This window comes from Trachemys scripta, chromosome 8, assembly GCF_013100865.1.
Source record: "Trachemys scripta elegans isolate TJP31775 chromosome 8, CAS_Tse_1.0, whole genome shotgun sequence".
In the NCBI taxonomy this organism is placed as follows: Eukaryota; Metazoa; Chordata; order Testudines; family Emydidae; genus Trachemys; species Trachemys scripta.
In genome coordinates, this window is record NC_048305.1 from 63,584,735 (window position 1) to 63,598,722 (window position 13,988).

At 40.4% G+C, this 13,988-nt stretch overlaps 1 protein-coding gene across 6 annotated transcripts in view; it reads right to left on the reverse strand.

Annotated features, from left to right (window-relative positions):
* Window positions 1-10,787: 10,787 nt before the first annotated feature.
* Window positions 10,788-13,988, reverse strand: part of KCNT2 (potassium sodium-activated channel subfamily T member 2) — a 287,270-nt gene continuing 284,069 nt past the window's right edge. For all 6 annotated transcript variants that reach the window (XM_034779504.1, XM_034779503.1, XM_034779501.1 and 3 more), the window contains one exon: window positions 10,788-13,984. In XM_034779504.1, coding sequence (XP_034635395.1) covers window positions 13,873-13,984 — 112 coding nt within the window. In that variant the 3' untranslated portion in view covers window positions 10,788-13,872. The remainder of the gene's footprint in view (window positions 13,985-13,988) is intronic.

Consider the following 13,988-nt stretch of genomic DNA (forward strand, 5'->3'; position numbering starts at 1 on the left):
AGGTCAAAAAAAGTCTCTTGCACTTAGAGCTGAGATATGATGTTTGTGGTGGTCCTTAGTTTCTAGGGGAGTTCATTCCACAGTCTCAGACCAGCCCTCAAGAAAGTTCTATCTTCTTCCCAGACATGGCTTACCCCTATTGAAGACTTCCTTTATGGCAGAGGTGTGATGTTGTTGACCATGGTTTTCATTTGGAGTTTTAACTGATGTTTTAGGTACCCTGCACACTTGCCATTGTTCACCTTGAAAGTGAGGGTCAAGACCTTGAACTTTATTTGAAATTCAATGGGAAGCTGGTGTAAGGAGTGGGAGAAAGGTTTGATGTGTTTGGAATAGCCAGTGTTGTTGAGGAGACGCACTGCAGTGTTCTATATCCATTAGAATTTACTAAGCACTGAAGATTTCATCCCAAGATATACTGTATTGTATTCCAGCTGAGAGGTGCTGAAGGTGATGAACTCATTTCTTGTAATCCTGCCTTGAGCAGTATGCAGAAAGGAATTTTAAGAGTGATGTTAACTGTGTCCTTCTGGATTTGGAAGAGCTGCTTGGGGGAAAATGATGCCCCCCTCCCCCCCAAGAAAATAAAATACAAATAAAATTATTTTATTTTATTTTACTGTAGGTTTTAATTGAAGAACCAAACCAACTGTTTGACAAGTTTATGGAAAGAAAGAAGTAAGAGTAAATAAAATATTGTCATTTTACTTGTACCTGTGTCATGACACATGCATTAAAGAAGCCAGCATGGCAAGATAATTGTTTTAAAAAGGTATGTTACTCTACTTTGTTTTAAATGTGGTCAATTTTACCCTGGGGGAGGAGGCAGGGCTGGGGACATTTTTCTGTTGTTATGTTGAGTTTTCACTTTTTGAAATGCAAATATTTCTGTTTTACCCCAAAATAATTGGAGGGGAGTTCCTACTTTTATTATTATGAATTTGTGCTGTAATAGCACCTAGGAGTCCTACTCATGAACCAGGACCCCGTTGTGCTAGGTGCTGCAAAAACATAGAATATAAATACAGTCCCTCCCCAAAGAGGTTACAGTTCAAACATTCCCTCTGCTGCAAGCATATGTACATTTCTGTGCTCCTCACTCCAGCCCACAGCACAACAATATGCTTGGATTAATTTTACAAAATGTGCATCAACATAGCTTCTTTAATTTACATTATATTGCATTGTCTCATGGTGTAAAGGACCAAAGGGGGTGGGAGGAGAGAATGTTACATCTTCTGCTACCAGCACAGCCTCTAAAATATGTGCATTTCAGAAAGGCAACCTCCAGTTACGAAAAGTAAAACTAGCAGCATTTTTCAAATGCATTACTTAAGAACTGACAAACTCATAGCTGGAAACCAAACTAGCTCAGCTGTATGTTAGTTTTGTTCAAAATGTGTATTAGTCTTCTAAGAATGTATTTAGTGTTAGACATTTTGTAATGCTTACAAGTTACTGCATGCATTTATCTCACTTCCATGCTATAAGGAAATATGTAAGATTTGTTTTACAACTCTGGAAATGTTTGCTCTGAACTCTTGAACCCAGGCACAGGGATTGTTCTGCCCCCACCCACTCCTAAAGGACAGGGCCGGCTCTAGGCACCAACAAAACAAGCAGGTGCTTGGGGCGGCACATTTCTAGGGGGGGCATTCTAGCACCGGCCATCATAGGCGCCGACTCCGGCGTATGGGGAAAAAGTGCCCCCGCCACCACAGCTTGCCTCCGCTCCGCCTCTGCCTGCTCCCTTCAGCGTGCCGCCGCTGCTCCGCTTCTCCCTCTCCCTCCCAAAATAGCTGTTTCGCACAGCAAGGCTGGGAGGGAGGAGAAGCCGACTGGCGGGGTGCTCGGGGAAGGCAGCAGCGGTGGAGCGGAGGTGAGCTGGAGCGGGGAGTGGTTCCTCTACCCCCAGTTACTTCCTGTGCCCCCCTCCCTATCTCACCTCGGCTCTGCCTGCTCCCCTAAATGCGCCGCTGCTCTGCTTCTCCCCCCTCCCTTGCCTGAGAGGGAGGGGGAGAAGCGGCGCGGCAGTGCGCCCGGGGGAGCAGGCGGAGTGGAGGTGAGCTAGGGTGGGAGGACGCGGGGGGCCGCAAGAAGCAATGTGGGGGGGGGGAAATGTGGCATGCCTGGGGGAGGAGGCGGGGCTGGGGATTTGGGGAAGGGGTTCAGAAGGGGTGGAGTTGGGGCGGGACCGGGGGCAGGGGGCCATGAAAAAAAAAAGGAGGGGCGGCCAAAAATTTTTTTGCCTGGGGTGGCAAAAATCCTAGAGCCGGCCCTGCTTAAGGAGGCCTATAAAGATTAAATGGGCCATTAAAGAACATCACAAAACATAGGATTGGTGAATGGCCCTACCACACCTTGGAAATGCTACATGCAAGGAAGCGCCTGTCATGGATAGGAAGGGTAAAGGTAAAACATGGTCACAAGAAAATTTTTCATGCCTTTGCTGTTTGAACTCTCACAGGGACAGAGACACTAAACTAAGATGGGGGTAACCAGGGGTTACCCGATGTTTGCCTTGAAAGAGATTTTGAATTGACAGGTGTGATGTTATCTGATTAAAATATGACCATATAGATCATTGTTGCAACCATTGTTATATATGTGCAGCAAATATTGTAGAAGCGTTGTGGAGTGAGATGTCTATGAAAAGGTTATGATTATTCTATCTGTATGCATGTATCATTTTTGTTTTTGAAGTTATAAGCATTGGCTCTATGCTTGGATTTCAAATGTTTGCTCCTGGGGTAACATTCATGAAGTAATTAGCCAACACATCTTGGAGGGACTATTCAAATTGAGTGGTCCATGGAAAGAACATTTAACTGACAATGGACCTTGGGAGACGCCCATCTACACTTAATTAAATTTCCTGCTGTGACTAGGAGAAATGCATGGACATGTGACTTGCACATGTGACTCCAAACTCCATCTTGTTGCTGTAATTTTCCACAGTAAGAACAATGGGATGCCCTCCACATGACAAAAGCTATAAAAGTCCCTAGAAACACCTTCATTTTGTCTTCAATCCTCCATCTTACCTCTGGAGAAACTTTGCTACAAACTGAAGCTCTGAACAAAGGACTGAATGATCCATCCAAGCTGAGGATGTACTCCAGAGACTTGACTTAAGCCAGCAGTTCATTCCATCACTGCTACAAGCCTGAACCAAGAAATTTGCCATTACTGTATGTAATTGGTTCCTTCAACCAATTTTAACTCTCACCTTTCTTTCTTTCTTTCTTTCTTTCTTTCTTTCTTTCTTTCTTTCTTTCTTTCTTTCTTTCTATGAATAAACCTTTAGATGTTAGATACTAAAGGATTGGCATCAGCGTGATTTTGGGGTAAGATCTAAGTTATACATTGACCTGGGTGTGTGGCTGGGCCTTTGGGATCAGGACAACCTATTAGTTGATGAGACTGTTTGTAAAGAACCACTCATCTCTGAATCCAGTGTTTCTGGTGGTGATATAAGAATTGGACTACCTGAGGAAACTGCCTTTATGTTTTCTTATTAGCCAGTGTGGTGAAACAGAAGTTTACTTTTGTGGATGGTTTGGTATATCTTATAAAAGAATAACCACCCATTTAGGGTTGTTTTTGCCTTATTTCCAGGGCTGGCTCCAGGCTCCAGCCGAGCAAGCTCGTGCATGGGGCGGCAGATTCTATGGGGCGGCATTCCCCCCAATCCTAGGGCGGCATGGCCACCTTTTTGTTTTGTTTTGTTTGCAGATCTGGCCGCCCTGTAGGGGGCGGCGGCGCGGAGGAGGGGAGCGCCCTGCTGGGACCGGGCTGCGTGCTTCATCTGCCCCAGCTGGTGCCAGGTCTGTAGCAAGCCCAGCAGGACAGCCTGCATCCTTCCCTCCCCGCTGACCGGAGCAGCGCGGAGCCCTCCTGGCAGGCGGCGCGGCGGTTGGGGCCACGTGGCAAGCGCCCCACTGAAGCCCTGGCCGCCCCCCTTCTCTCTCTCCCCCCGCTCTCTCCCCCTCTTCCCCACTAGCCTTGGCACATCTGCAGCGCAGGGAGTCCCCCTGCACCCTGGCTCCGGCCGCCCTGCAGGGTTTTTTTTTTTTTTCCCTGCTTTGTCATTCTGGCTGCCCCTATTTTTTTTTTTTTTGCTTGGGGCGGCAAAAAAACCAGAGCCAGGCCTGCTTATTTCTCAGCAGTTCATCCTTAATTTGGCATCCTCAGTTGTGACCCACTAAGGCACGGTTACAACAGGTCATCACAACTCTATCATCTTTAGGAACCACAGATGGTAACTCATTTGTGTGTATATGCTTGCTATAACCTGTAAATGATTTTTTTGCATAATTAATCAAGGTTTAGTTTATTACAGGATTGGCCACAAGCATTGTCTTTGGCGTTAGATCGGAGATACAAATTGATCTGAGGCATGTGGCTGGTCTCTTTGGATTGGAAATAACCGGAACATTTTGTCATCTTTGGTATAGGTGACCAATTGTCACTAAGTCCAGCTTGCTTGGGTGGCAAGGTAGATGGAGAGTCTAAGGGGACTGTCTGTGACTCCATGGTAAGACTATTATAGTGATCCAGGAGTTCACATTTGTTGCTGGGTTGATGAAACCTAATTACAGAACACACCACCAGTTTGCGGTATCTGCCCTGTTTTTGACAGTCTGCCCTGAGGCAGGCACTCACAGTTGTGAGGCACTCCAGAGAGCATGACTCTGTTAAACTGTGGTTATTGACAACACTGTTGTAAAAATGGTAACTTGGCAATGCCTGTTTATTCTCTCCCAGACTTTCAGGTAATATTTGCTCAGTTTTACAAGTCAGATTTGCAGGTTTTCTAATGCCAACACTGCAAACTTAACCTGGGGCAGGATCTACAAATAAAGCTATGTGCTTTCTGCCTTGTACATAATCACGCACAGTTATCTACTTAGAGCCACATAATATACATCTATACAACGAGATAACATTCTAAAGGAGCTTTTTTTAGTAAGGAGTATTCCTATATTCTGCATTTGAATTCTTAAGCCTGACAGAAAAATGAGTGAGGGCCGGCTATATAAACCCCTGTTCAAGCCACTCCCAGAGAGGGGCCAGGAAACCCCACTGAGTCTATTACATTGTCTATTGTGGGAAAAGTTTGCCCCCTGGAAAATGTACGGAGCTCAAACAGCATTTTTGCTGAGATCTGTAGAGGCCCTATGCCTCTACAGTGATCATGTACCTATCTGATCTCTCTGGGTAAGTTAGACTGACTTGGTCATTAGCTTGCTTACAGCAATTCTGTGCTTATGTAAGCATTTAAGTAGTGCACAGGCCTTGAGCTGGCCATCTTCATGGGATAAACTGCATCAGATGCAATTACTTGTATTCACATCCAAATATTTGCTAGTCTTCATATAAAAAGTTCAATCGGTTAGCAGAAAAAAAAAACCATGTGAGCAATCACACATTGTGAATAAAACAATTCTGACCAAAATGTTTATTTTTTCTTCTAAACTATTTAGCAAACTGTTACATCCAATGAATCCTTTGGCAGAAATCTGGCTTAGGTCGCATGTAACATGTAAGTAGAAGAAAGGTTAACTTTGCTATGAATATTAGTGAGTGAACAAATCCTGCAGGGTTCTCACTACTCTCATTATATCTGGTGACTATTCTTAAAGCCCTAGTTCATGTAGTCATGTGAACTGATGAGAATATGAGCTTACTCTTTTTTCTCTCTTTTTTTTCTTAGCTGTCACGGTCTTCATATATTTATAGCTTATAAAGCCAAAAGAGCTCATTGTGATAATCCAATTTGACCTCCTGTATAAACACAGGGCACAGAACTTCCCTGAATTAACTTCTGTTTGAACTAAAGCATATCTTTTTTAGAAATGTAAGCAAAGTCAGGATGAGCTCTACCCTGACATCTGGTGGTGAATTATGGCGAGTGTGGAAAAGAACTCCAGGGGCTGATCTTGTTTGCATAGGCACACCCACTTGCTTGGCACGAAACAACAGCAACTCAAAGTGGTTACTTTGGCTGGTGTGGGATCCCCGTTTTCTCTGTTATTGGGGCAGGCAAAATAAAGTTTTGTTACGCTGATTCTGTGAATCAAGGCCAGTGGAACTGTTGTATGACAGAAGGACTGAGTGAGTCCTTCACCATTACCTAAGTAGCACTTGCTTGACAAGGGGCATGGATTACAAAACCCAGTGAATGGAGAGAGGATGGGGACAGGTATTTGCACCTGATGGTATGGGTCCCCTCTGAGGGCTTGACACACCAATTGCACTACCTCCTCTCTCCACTGTTGAATGTTGGAGCTAGCTTTGATTCCATTAGGAGTCTAGTTACAGGCTGCTGAGCTGAATTCACTTTGGGCCAATGGTGCACTAGCACTGGGGCTCCCCTACTATGAGCTGAAATTGCTAAGAGCTGAAATCACAAAAGATCTAAAGTTCTTAAGAGCTGAGATCACTGAGTGCTGTGTTAACTAGTGGGGGAGCCTGAAGCTATATTGCTAAGCAGCTGGCGGAGCAATTTGTGGGGATGACTGGAGGAGCAGCGCGGGGCTGGTTGGAGCGGCCCAAGGAACGGCGAGCGGAGCGGTTTGCGGGGATGGCTAGAGCAGCTCACAGGTTGGTGAGCGGAGTGGAGCAGCTTGTGGGACAGCAGGAAGTGGACTGGCTCATGGTGAAGGCTGTGGCGGAACCCCACAGAGAGACGGCCGTTATTGAAATGGCATTGCGTTATTGAAATGGAACCCCTAGATACAGAACCCGGCCCTTGTTGCTGCCAACTTAGATGGGCAGAAGGGTTACAGAAAAAAACATCCAATCTTGATTTCAAGTGATGGAGAATCCCCCACAACCTTTGGTAAGCTGTTTCAATGGTTAATTACCCTCACGGTTAAATATGTGTGTCATATTTCTAATGTGAATTTCATAGAATCAAATTAATTAATTTGTCTAGTTTCAACTTCCATCTGTTGGATCTTTTTATATCTTTGTCAACTAGCTTGAAGAGCCCTCTATTAAATTTCTGTTCCCTAAGTAGGTACTTAAAGATTATGATCAAGCCCCTCCCTCCAACCTTCTCTTCGTTAAAATAAACAGATTGAGCTCCTGGACTCTATCAATTTAAGGCATCTTTTCCATTCCTCTAATCATTCTTGTGGTTCTTCTCTGAACCCTCTCCAATTTGTCAACATCCTTTTTGAACTGTGGGCACCGGAACTGCACACAGTATTCTAGTAGTGGTTTCACCAAAGAGGTAAAATAATCTCCCTTTCATTCTCAAGAGTCCCCTGCTTATACAGTCAAGCATTAACCTTTTTGGATTCAAAGTCAGACTGTGAGCTCATGTTCAGCTGATAATCCAGGAGATTGATAAACATGTTCAATAGCGTAGGGCCAAGCATTGATCCCTGAGGGACCCCACAGAAAAGTTTAAAAATATAAACAATGTGTACTCTAGAAGTTCAAAAACCAGAAGGCAAATAAAAAAAAATATATTTCTAACTCACAAATCATAACATTATATGATTCATGCGTTTTGAAAAATTGGACTTGGCAGTACTGATATTATTCACAACAAATAATATAACAAGTTTTTTTGTTGCAGTTTTTATCCCATTATTGATCAGATCTTCAGCTCATGTAAATGGACATTGCTTCGTCAGTCAATAGTTACTTACACCACCTGAGGATCTCTCTCTGTGTATCCAACAGGTGGACTGGGCACACAGAACTGCAACTGCCACTAGCTACTTCTTTTCACAAAGGTCATTTGAATCACATTGGATCCATAGTGCTATCCATTTCAAAATGGATTGGTATCTACTAGGTACATAGGAATGGGAATTACCAACTGGATCAGAGACAAGTTCCATGTAGTCCAAAATCATGTCTCTGTCAGTGGTCTGTACCACATGCTTCAGAGAAAGGTGTAAGAACCCCACAATAGGCAGATGTAGAATAATCTGTTCCCTGCATAGGCTTCTCCCTGGTTAATAAGTTTGTTTTAAGCCTTTGAGCATAAGCTTTAATATCCCTTCCAAACTATTTGTTGTCATTTAATCATGATAATAGATTAATTTTGCCATCCTTTGATTTTTTTTTTCAAAAACCATTGACAAATTTGTGCAGAGAAGATCTCAAATTTCTCAGCCCCCTCTTTACAACAGTCTGACAAACTACTTCCATATGTCTTCTGTGCTTGCTTGCACAGATCTCCTGAGCTTAACGCACAAACAGCAATTCATTAACTGTCAGGAAATGCCTCACCCCATTAGTCACTACTGCTTCAATGAAAATAAATTAAGGACAGGTTAACAGTTCTGTTGAGCTATGTGAACTGATGTGAATGACTGATTGTATTTATTTTACTGGTTTCCAAGAGTCACTGTTATGCAGTCCACACTCTAATTATAGGCTTAATTCAATAAGATGTACCCTAAACTTGCATTAGTCAATTGGCCCAATCATGCTCCAATTGGCGTCCTTTGCAAAACTCCCATGGAAGAGCTCAATGGGGACTGTGGGTACTCAGTAGTGTCTTCAGGATTAAGCTCTATGTAAATGAAGAATGTAATGTATATGTAGTCTCTTTTGTAGGAAGGAGTTCAATAAGCTAAATAGTAACAGGTGAAGTATCACTGAAAGAACTCAAATCCTGTTTGATCTGAATGTATAATATAGTCTTTATTACAGTTGGCCTTCTTATGAGTGGGAAGTTGGCCAGGATTTCCACTATTAATTAAGAAAATTATATCTAACTGCCAAATTTCTACTGATATCAATCAGTGAAACAGTTTTTCTTGTTTTCAGATCAAAAGTCATGACTTTGCCATCAGATTTTCACAACTGTAGGGATTTACTCAAGAGGAACTATTGAGATGACTAGAGCCTAAGAGGGTTCAAAAGAGCATTTATTTTTATTTATTTATTTATTTATTTTATATTACTTGTATTATGGTAGTGCCTAGAGGTTCCAGCCAAGATCAGGACTCTATGATGCTGGGCATTGTACAGTTGCATAGTTAGAGAAAGCCCTTACTCCACAGAGTTTAAAATATAAATAGACAGGATAGACAAAGGGGAAGCAGATGCATGGAAGTTTGCCCAAGATCAAAGAAAATGAGGGCAAGAGATGGCAATTTAAACTAGGTCTGTCAAGCGATTAAAAAAAAAATTATCATGATTAATAGCACGATTTATCGCACTGTTAAAAAATAATAGAATACCATTTATTTAAATATTTTTGGATGTTTTCTACATTTTAAAATATATTGATTTCAATTACAACACAGAATATGAAGTATACAGTGCTCACTTTATATTTATTTCTAATTAAAAACATTTGCAATGTAAAAAACAAAATAAATAGTATTTTTCAGTTCACCTAATACAATTACTGTAATGCAATCTCTTCCTCATGAAAGTTGAACTTACAAATGTACAACTTGTACAAAAAAACCTGCATCCAAAAATAAAACAATGTAAAATGTTGAGCCAACAAGTCCACTCAGTCCTAATTCTTGTTGAGCCAAGCGCTCAGACAAACAAGTTTGTTTACATTTGCAGGAGATAACATTGCCTGCTTCTTGTTCACAATGTCACATGAAAGTGAGAACAGGCATTCACATGGCACTGTTGTAGCGGCATTGAAAGATATTTGCATGCCAGATGTGCTAGAGTCGTATGTCCATTCATGCTTCAACCACCATTGCAGAGGATGTGCATTCATGCTGATGATGGGGTCTGCTCGATAATGATCCAGAACAGAGTGGACCAACGCATGTTTCATCATCTGAGTCAGATGCCACCAGCAGAAGGTTGATTTTCTTTTTTTGTGATTCGGGTTCTGTAGTTTCCACATCGGAGTGTTGCTCTTTTAACACTTCTGAAAGCATGATCTAGAGCTCGTCCCTCTCAGATTTTGGACGGCATTTCAGATTCTTAACCCTTGGGTCGAGTGCTGTAGCTATCTTTAGAAATCTTTGCATTTTGTCAAATCTTCAGTGAAAGTGTTCTTAAAACAAACAACATGTGCTCAGCAAGCAACAGAGGGTCCTGTGGCACCTTTAAGACTAACAGACTAACAGCATATGCTTATGCTCCCAATACTTCTGTTAGTCTTAAAGGTGCCACAGGACCCTCTGTTGCTTTTTACAGATTCAGACTAACACGGCTACCCCTCTGATACTTAACATGTGCTGAGTCTACTATAACATGAAATATATGGCAGAATGTGGGTAAAACAGAGCCGGAGACATACAGTTCTCCCCCAAGGTGTTCAGTCACAAATTTTATTAATGCATTATTTTTTTAACAAGTGTCATCAACATGGAAGCATGTCCTCTAGAATGGTGGCCAGAGCATGAAGGGGCATACAAATGTTTAGCATATCTGACACGTAAATACTTTGCAATTCTGGCTACAACAGTCCCATGCAAACACCTGTTCTCACTTTCTGGTGACATTGTAAATAAGAAGTGGGCAGCATTATCTCCTATAAATTTAAACAAATTTGTTTGTCTTAGTGATTGGCTGAACAAGAAGTAGAACTGAGTGGACTTGTAGTCTCTAAAGTTTTACACTGTTTTGTTTTTTGAGTGCAGTTATGTAACAAAAAAAATCTACATTTCTAAGTTGCACTTTCACAATAAAGAGATCGCACTATAGTACTTGTATGAGGGGAATTGAAAAATGGTATTTCTTTTGTTCATTATTTTACAGTGCAAATATTTGTAATATACTTGAAAATGTAGAAAAATATCCAAAATACTGTATTTAATAAATTTCAATTGGTATTCTATTGTTTAACAGTGAAGAAGGGCCCGTTTCATTTGATCTACTTTGTTTATATTTTATTCTTCGGTATCTTCTAGTTGCATTTTCTTTGCTTCACATATCTTGCTTCTGCCTTATAATAAGCCTTGTGAAAGTTACATTGGTTTTTAATTATTATTTGTGTTAGCATATCTCAGAGAAGATTTTCAGTACTCGGGAAAGGCACTTTATTGGTCTTTTTTTCCAGTAAATGCCTTATATCTGTCTGATTCATTATACCTTTCTTTAATACATTTCTCTAGCAAATGGAAAAAGGAAAATTGTGTCCCTTATGTGATAAGAGATTTATTACACACTCTGTATTCAAATGTTCCTTGGTATTTACCTTCTGAGTAGCTATTGCATGGTGTGACCTTTATTCCATGTCAAAGTGAAATGTTCACTTTTGTTTGTAGATTTAAAACTACAGTTAGATATTGTCTCTCAAATTGTAGCCATCTTATGAATTTGAATTTATAAAATAGGTTACATTCCATCTATTGGTACTAAGCATAGGATTCTTCCTACATGGCACAGCAAAATAAAAGTGATTTTAGACATCCTTCTCCTCTTTCTTCTGTTGCTGTTGTGACAATTATTCACCTTACAGATGAGATTTGTTCTGAAATACTTCCTCTCTTGAGTCAGACAATGCTTTTATCATACACCGCAAGTGAAAAAGTACATAAAGTAGCAAACAAATATTTTGAAAACCATTTGACTTGCACCAATTCCAAGATTATAAACAGCAGTGTAAAAAGTGTTCCATTTTCAGTGTGCACAGAAGAAATTTTAAGTTTGATGCAGCTCCCCTACTCCCTTCAATTATAATGATTTTTTTCTGATAGAAATCATCCTAGGGGAGTGTGTATGCAAGAAACAAAACAAATCAAAAACTGACTAGTTTTATACTCTAATCAGGGCTATTAAAACTAGCTGTAAAGCCAACAGTGATTTGGATACGTTGAACTGCAGGAAAAAAAGGAACTTACATTATATTCTTACACTTAAGAAAATAAAGTAAAGATTTCAGTTTTAAGTTGTACATACATTGCTGAATTTAGTAGTACTGTCACAAAAGAGAATGTTCCTCAAAATATGTTGTGAAATAATAGGAGTTGACATAATATAATGAGTTTATTTAACCAAGAAGTCAATTCATATATCGTAAAAAAAGAAGAGATTTGGATGGAAATGGGGAGCTGGAAAAATGACCGGGATAGTAACTGGCTCCCTGTCACTGATCAGATGAATGTGACACTAAATTTGACAGCATTATATATAGTAAATTACATTCACATCCATGAATGGCTCATTGAGCAATTTTGGCATTTTTATTTTTCAGGACACACACAACCATATAGCTGCTGTTCCAAATATAGAAAATATAATGTAAACAAGTAGTTAAATATTCTTGCAGACTATTTAATAACTTCTGTACATGTAGGGTTATCAAGGAGTTCAAAGAACATTCAGCATTGCCACTCAATTATATGGCTAGCCTGTAGAATTCTCTTGTAACAGTTTTATATGGATTATTACAGGTGAAACTTCTTTCGCAAATACCTAGACTGTTATTGTTCATGCACAATCTTCCCTTTATTTGAGAGGTGGAGGAGCAAGCATGCAACATTGGAAGACCAGATGCAAGACCCTGTGTATTCCATGGTAACACAACTTTTGGAGCAAGTACCCTGCATTCTCTGCAGACTGGAGATTATGAAGCAGCTACAGTTAATTAATACAATTTTGAGGGATTTTCTTGTATTAGCTATGAAACGAAACTATGTATTTAGTCCAGTGTCCCATCTCATTTAATCAGATGTTCCATTATTTATATTGCATTGTCTCAAATGCTCTTTAACTTTCAAGCTGCATAATTTTATATTGAAAATTCACAACTGGATCAGAAGTTTTTGAGGGGAAACTGGAGGAATTGGCAATTGGATACTAGAGTGGATATTTGGGGCTGTTTCCAGCTGCATAGATGTAGGAGGCATTTAGGGTCTGAGATGTGCATTAGCCAGATTTGAAAGTGATATGCCCTTCATTTAATTCTTGAGATTTCAAGTTAACAACCCATTAAGATGAACATGGCCATTTGCACCTCAGCTATCATTCAGATATGTCTGGATAGTCAAGCAGGCAGCATCTTACCAGTTGGTATTGCATCTAGAAGATTTTCTTCACAATCATGAGGGAATAACACTATTCTTGTCTCTAGGGGTGGGTTCTGACACCCATTACTCTTTTAAAACTTCCTCCATTTTGAACAGTGTGTGTTTGTGTGTGTGTGTGTGTGTGTGAGAGAGAGAGAGAGAGAGGTTCTGTAAAACCAAAACATCCATGTGTACCTGCCAGGATTTATCTCTTGGAAATCCCTTAGAATAGACCTTGTATGGTTCACTTAGTATGCCCTATGCAAACTGATCTCTGTCTAAACTCAGCAGAACTAATAATCAAATACATTCTAGAGGGTCACATTGGGCCTATAAAATTGGTCTGTTCCAATATAAGTGGACAAAGCGACAAACCTGAAAATGATTTCATGGACTGTGATTCTAGTACATGATCTTGATGGGAGCATTTGAAAGCTATCCTAATAGGAATATTTACTCCTATTAAAATATGCCACTGTATGCGTACCAATGTCTGTGTAGGCATTTTATATGTTTTGCACATTGATATTCTTTCAAGTTATGGGTCAGAGGCTTAGTTAGCGATTCACTATCTCTTTGATAAACATAACATTTAGAAGCAGCAATTAAATTCATGCTGATGGAATTTGTTCTGATTAGATTGTTAAAATGTAATATAGCTTTTCATAATCACTCCATTAATGTGTGACACAGTTCCATTTTCAAAATTACTAGAATAGGCTACAGACATGGCAATCACTTTAGTTTAGAGTACATATTTTCCCAACTTGAATTCTTGCCCACTTATCAGATAGCGTTCTCTCTGGTCCAATTAGATCTGAACAAAATATAAACATTCCATTTTGATTAGATTTCAAAGCGGTTACTGGAAACAATATAAAAATGGTCTCTTATCATCGAGCAGAATAATATATCAAAGTTGTGTTTCCTCTCTGGCGTCTTGTCCAACGGTATTGCAGAAGCTATTTTTTCGGCTGGATGCGGTATTTGGAACGTATGCCAATGGATCGGGTCGGATCAAGTAACTGT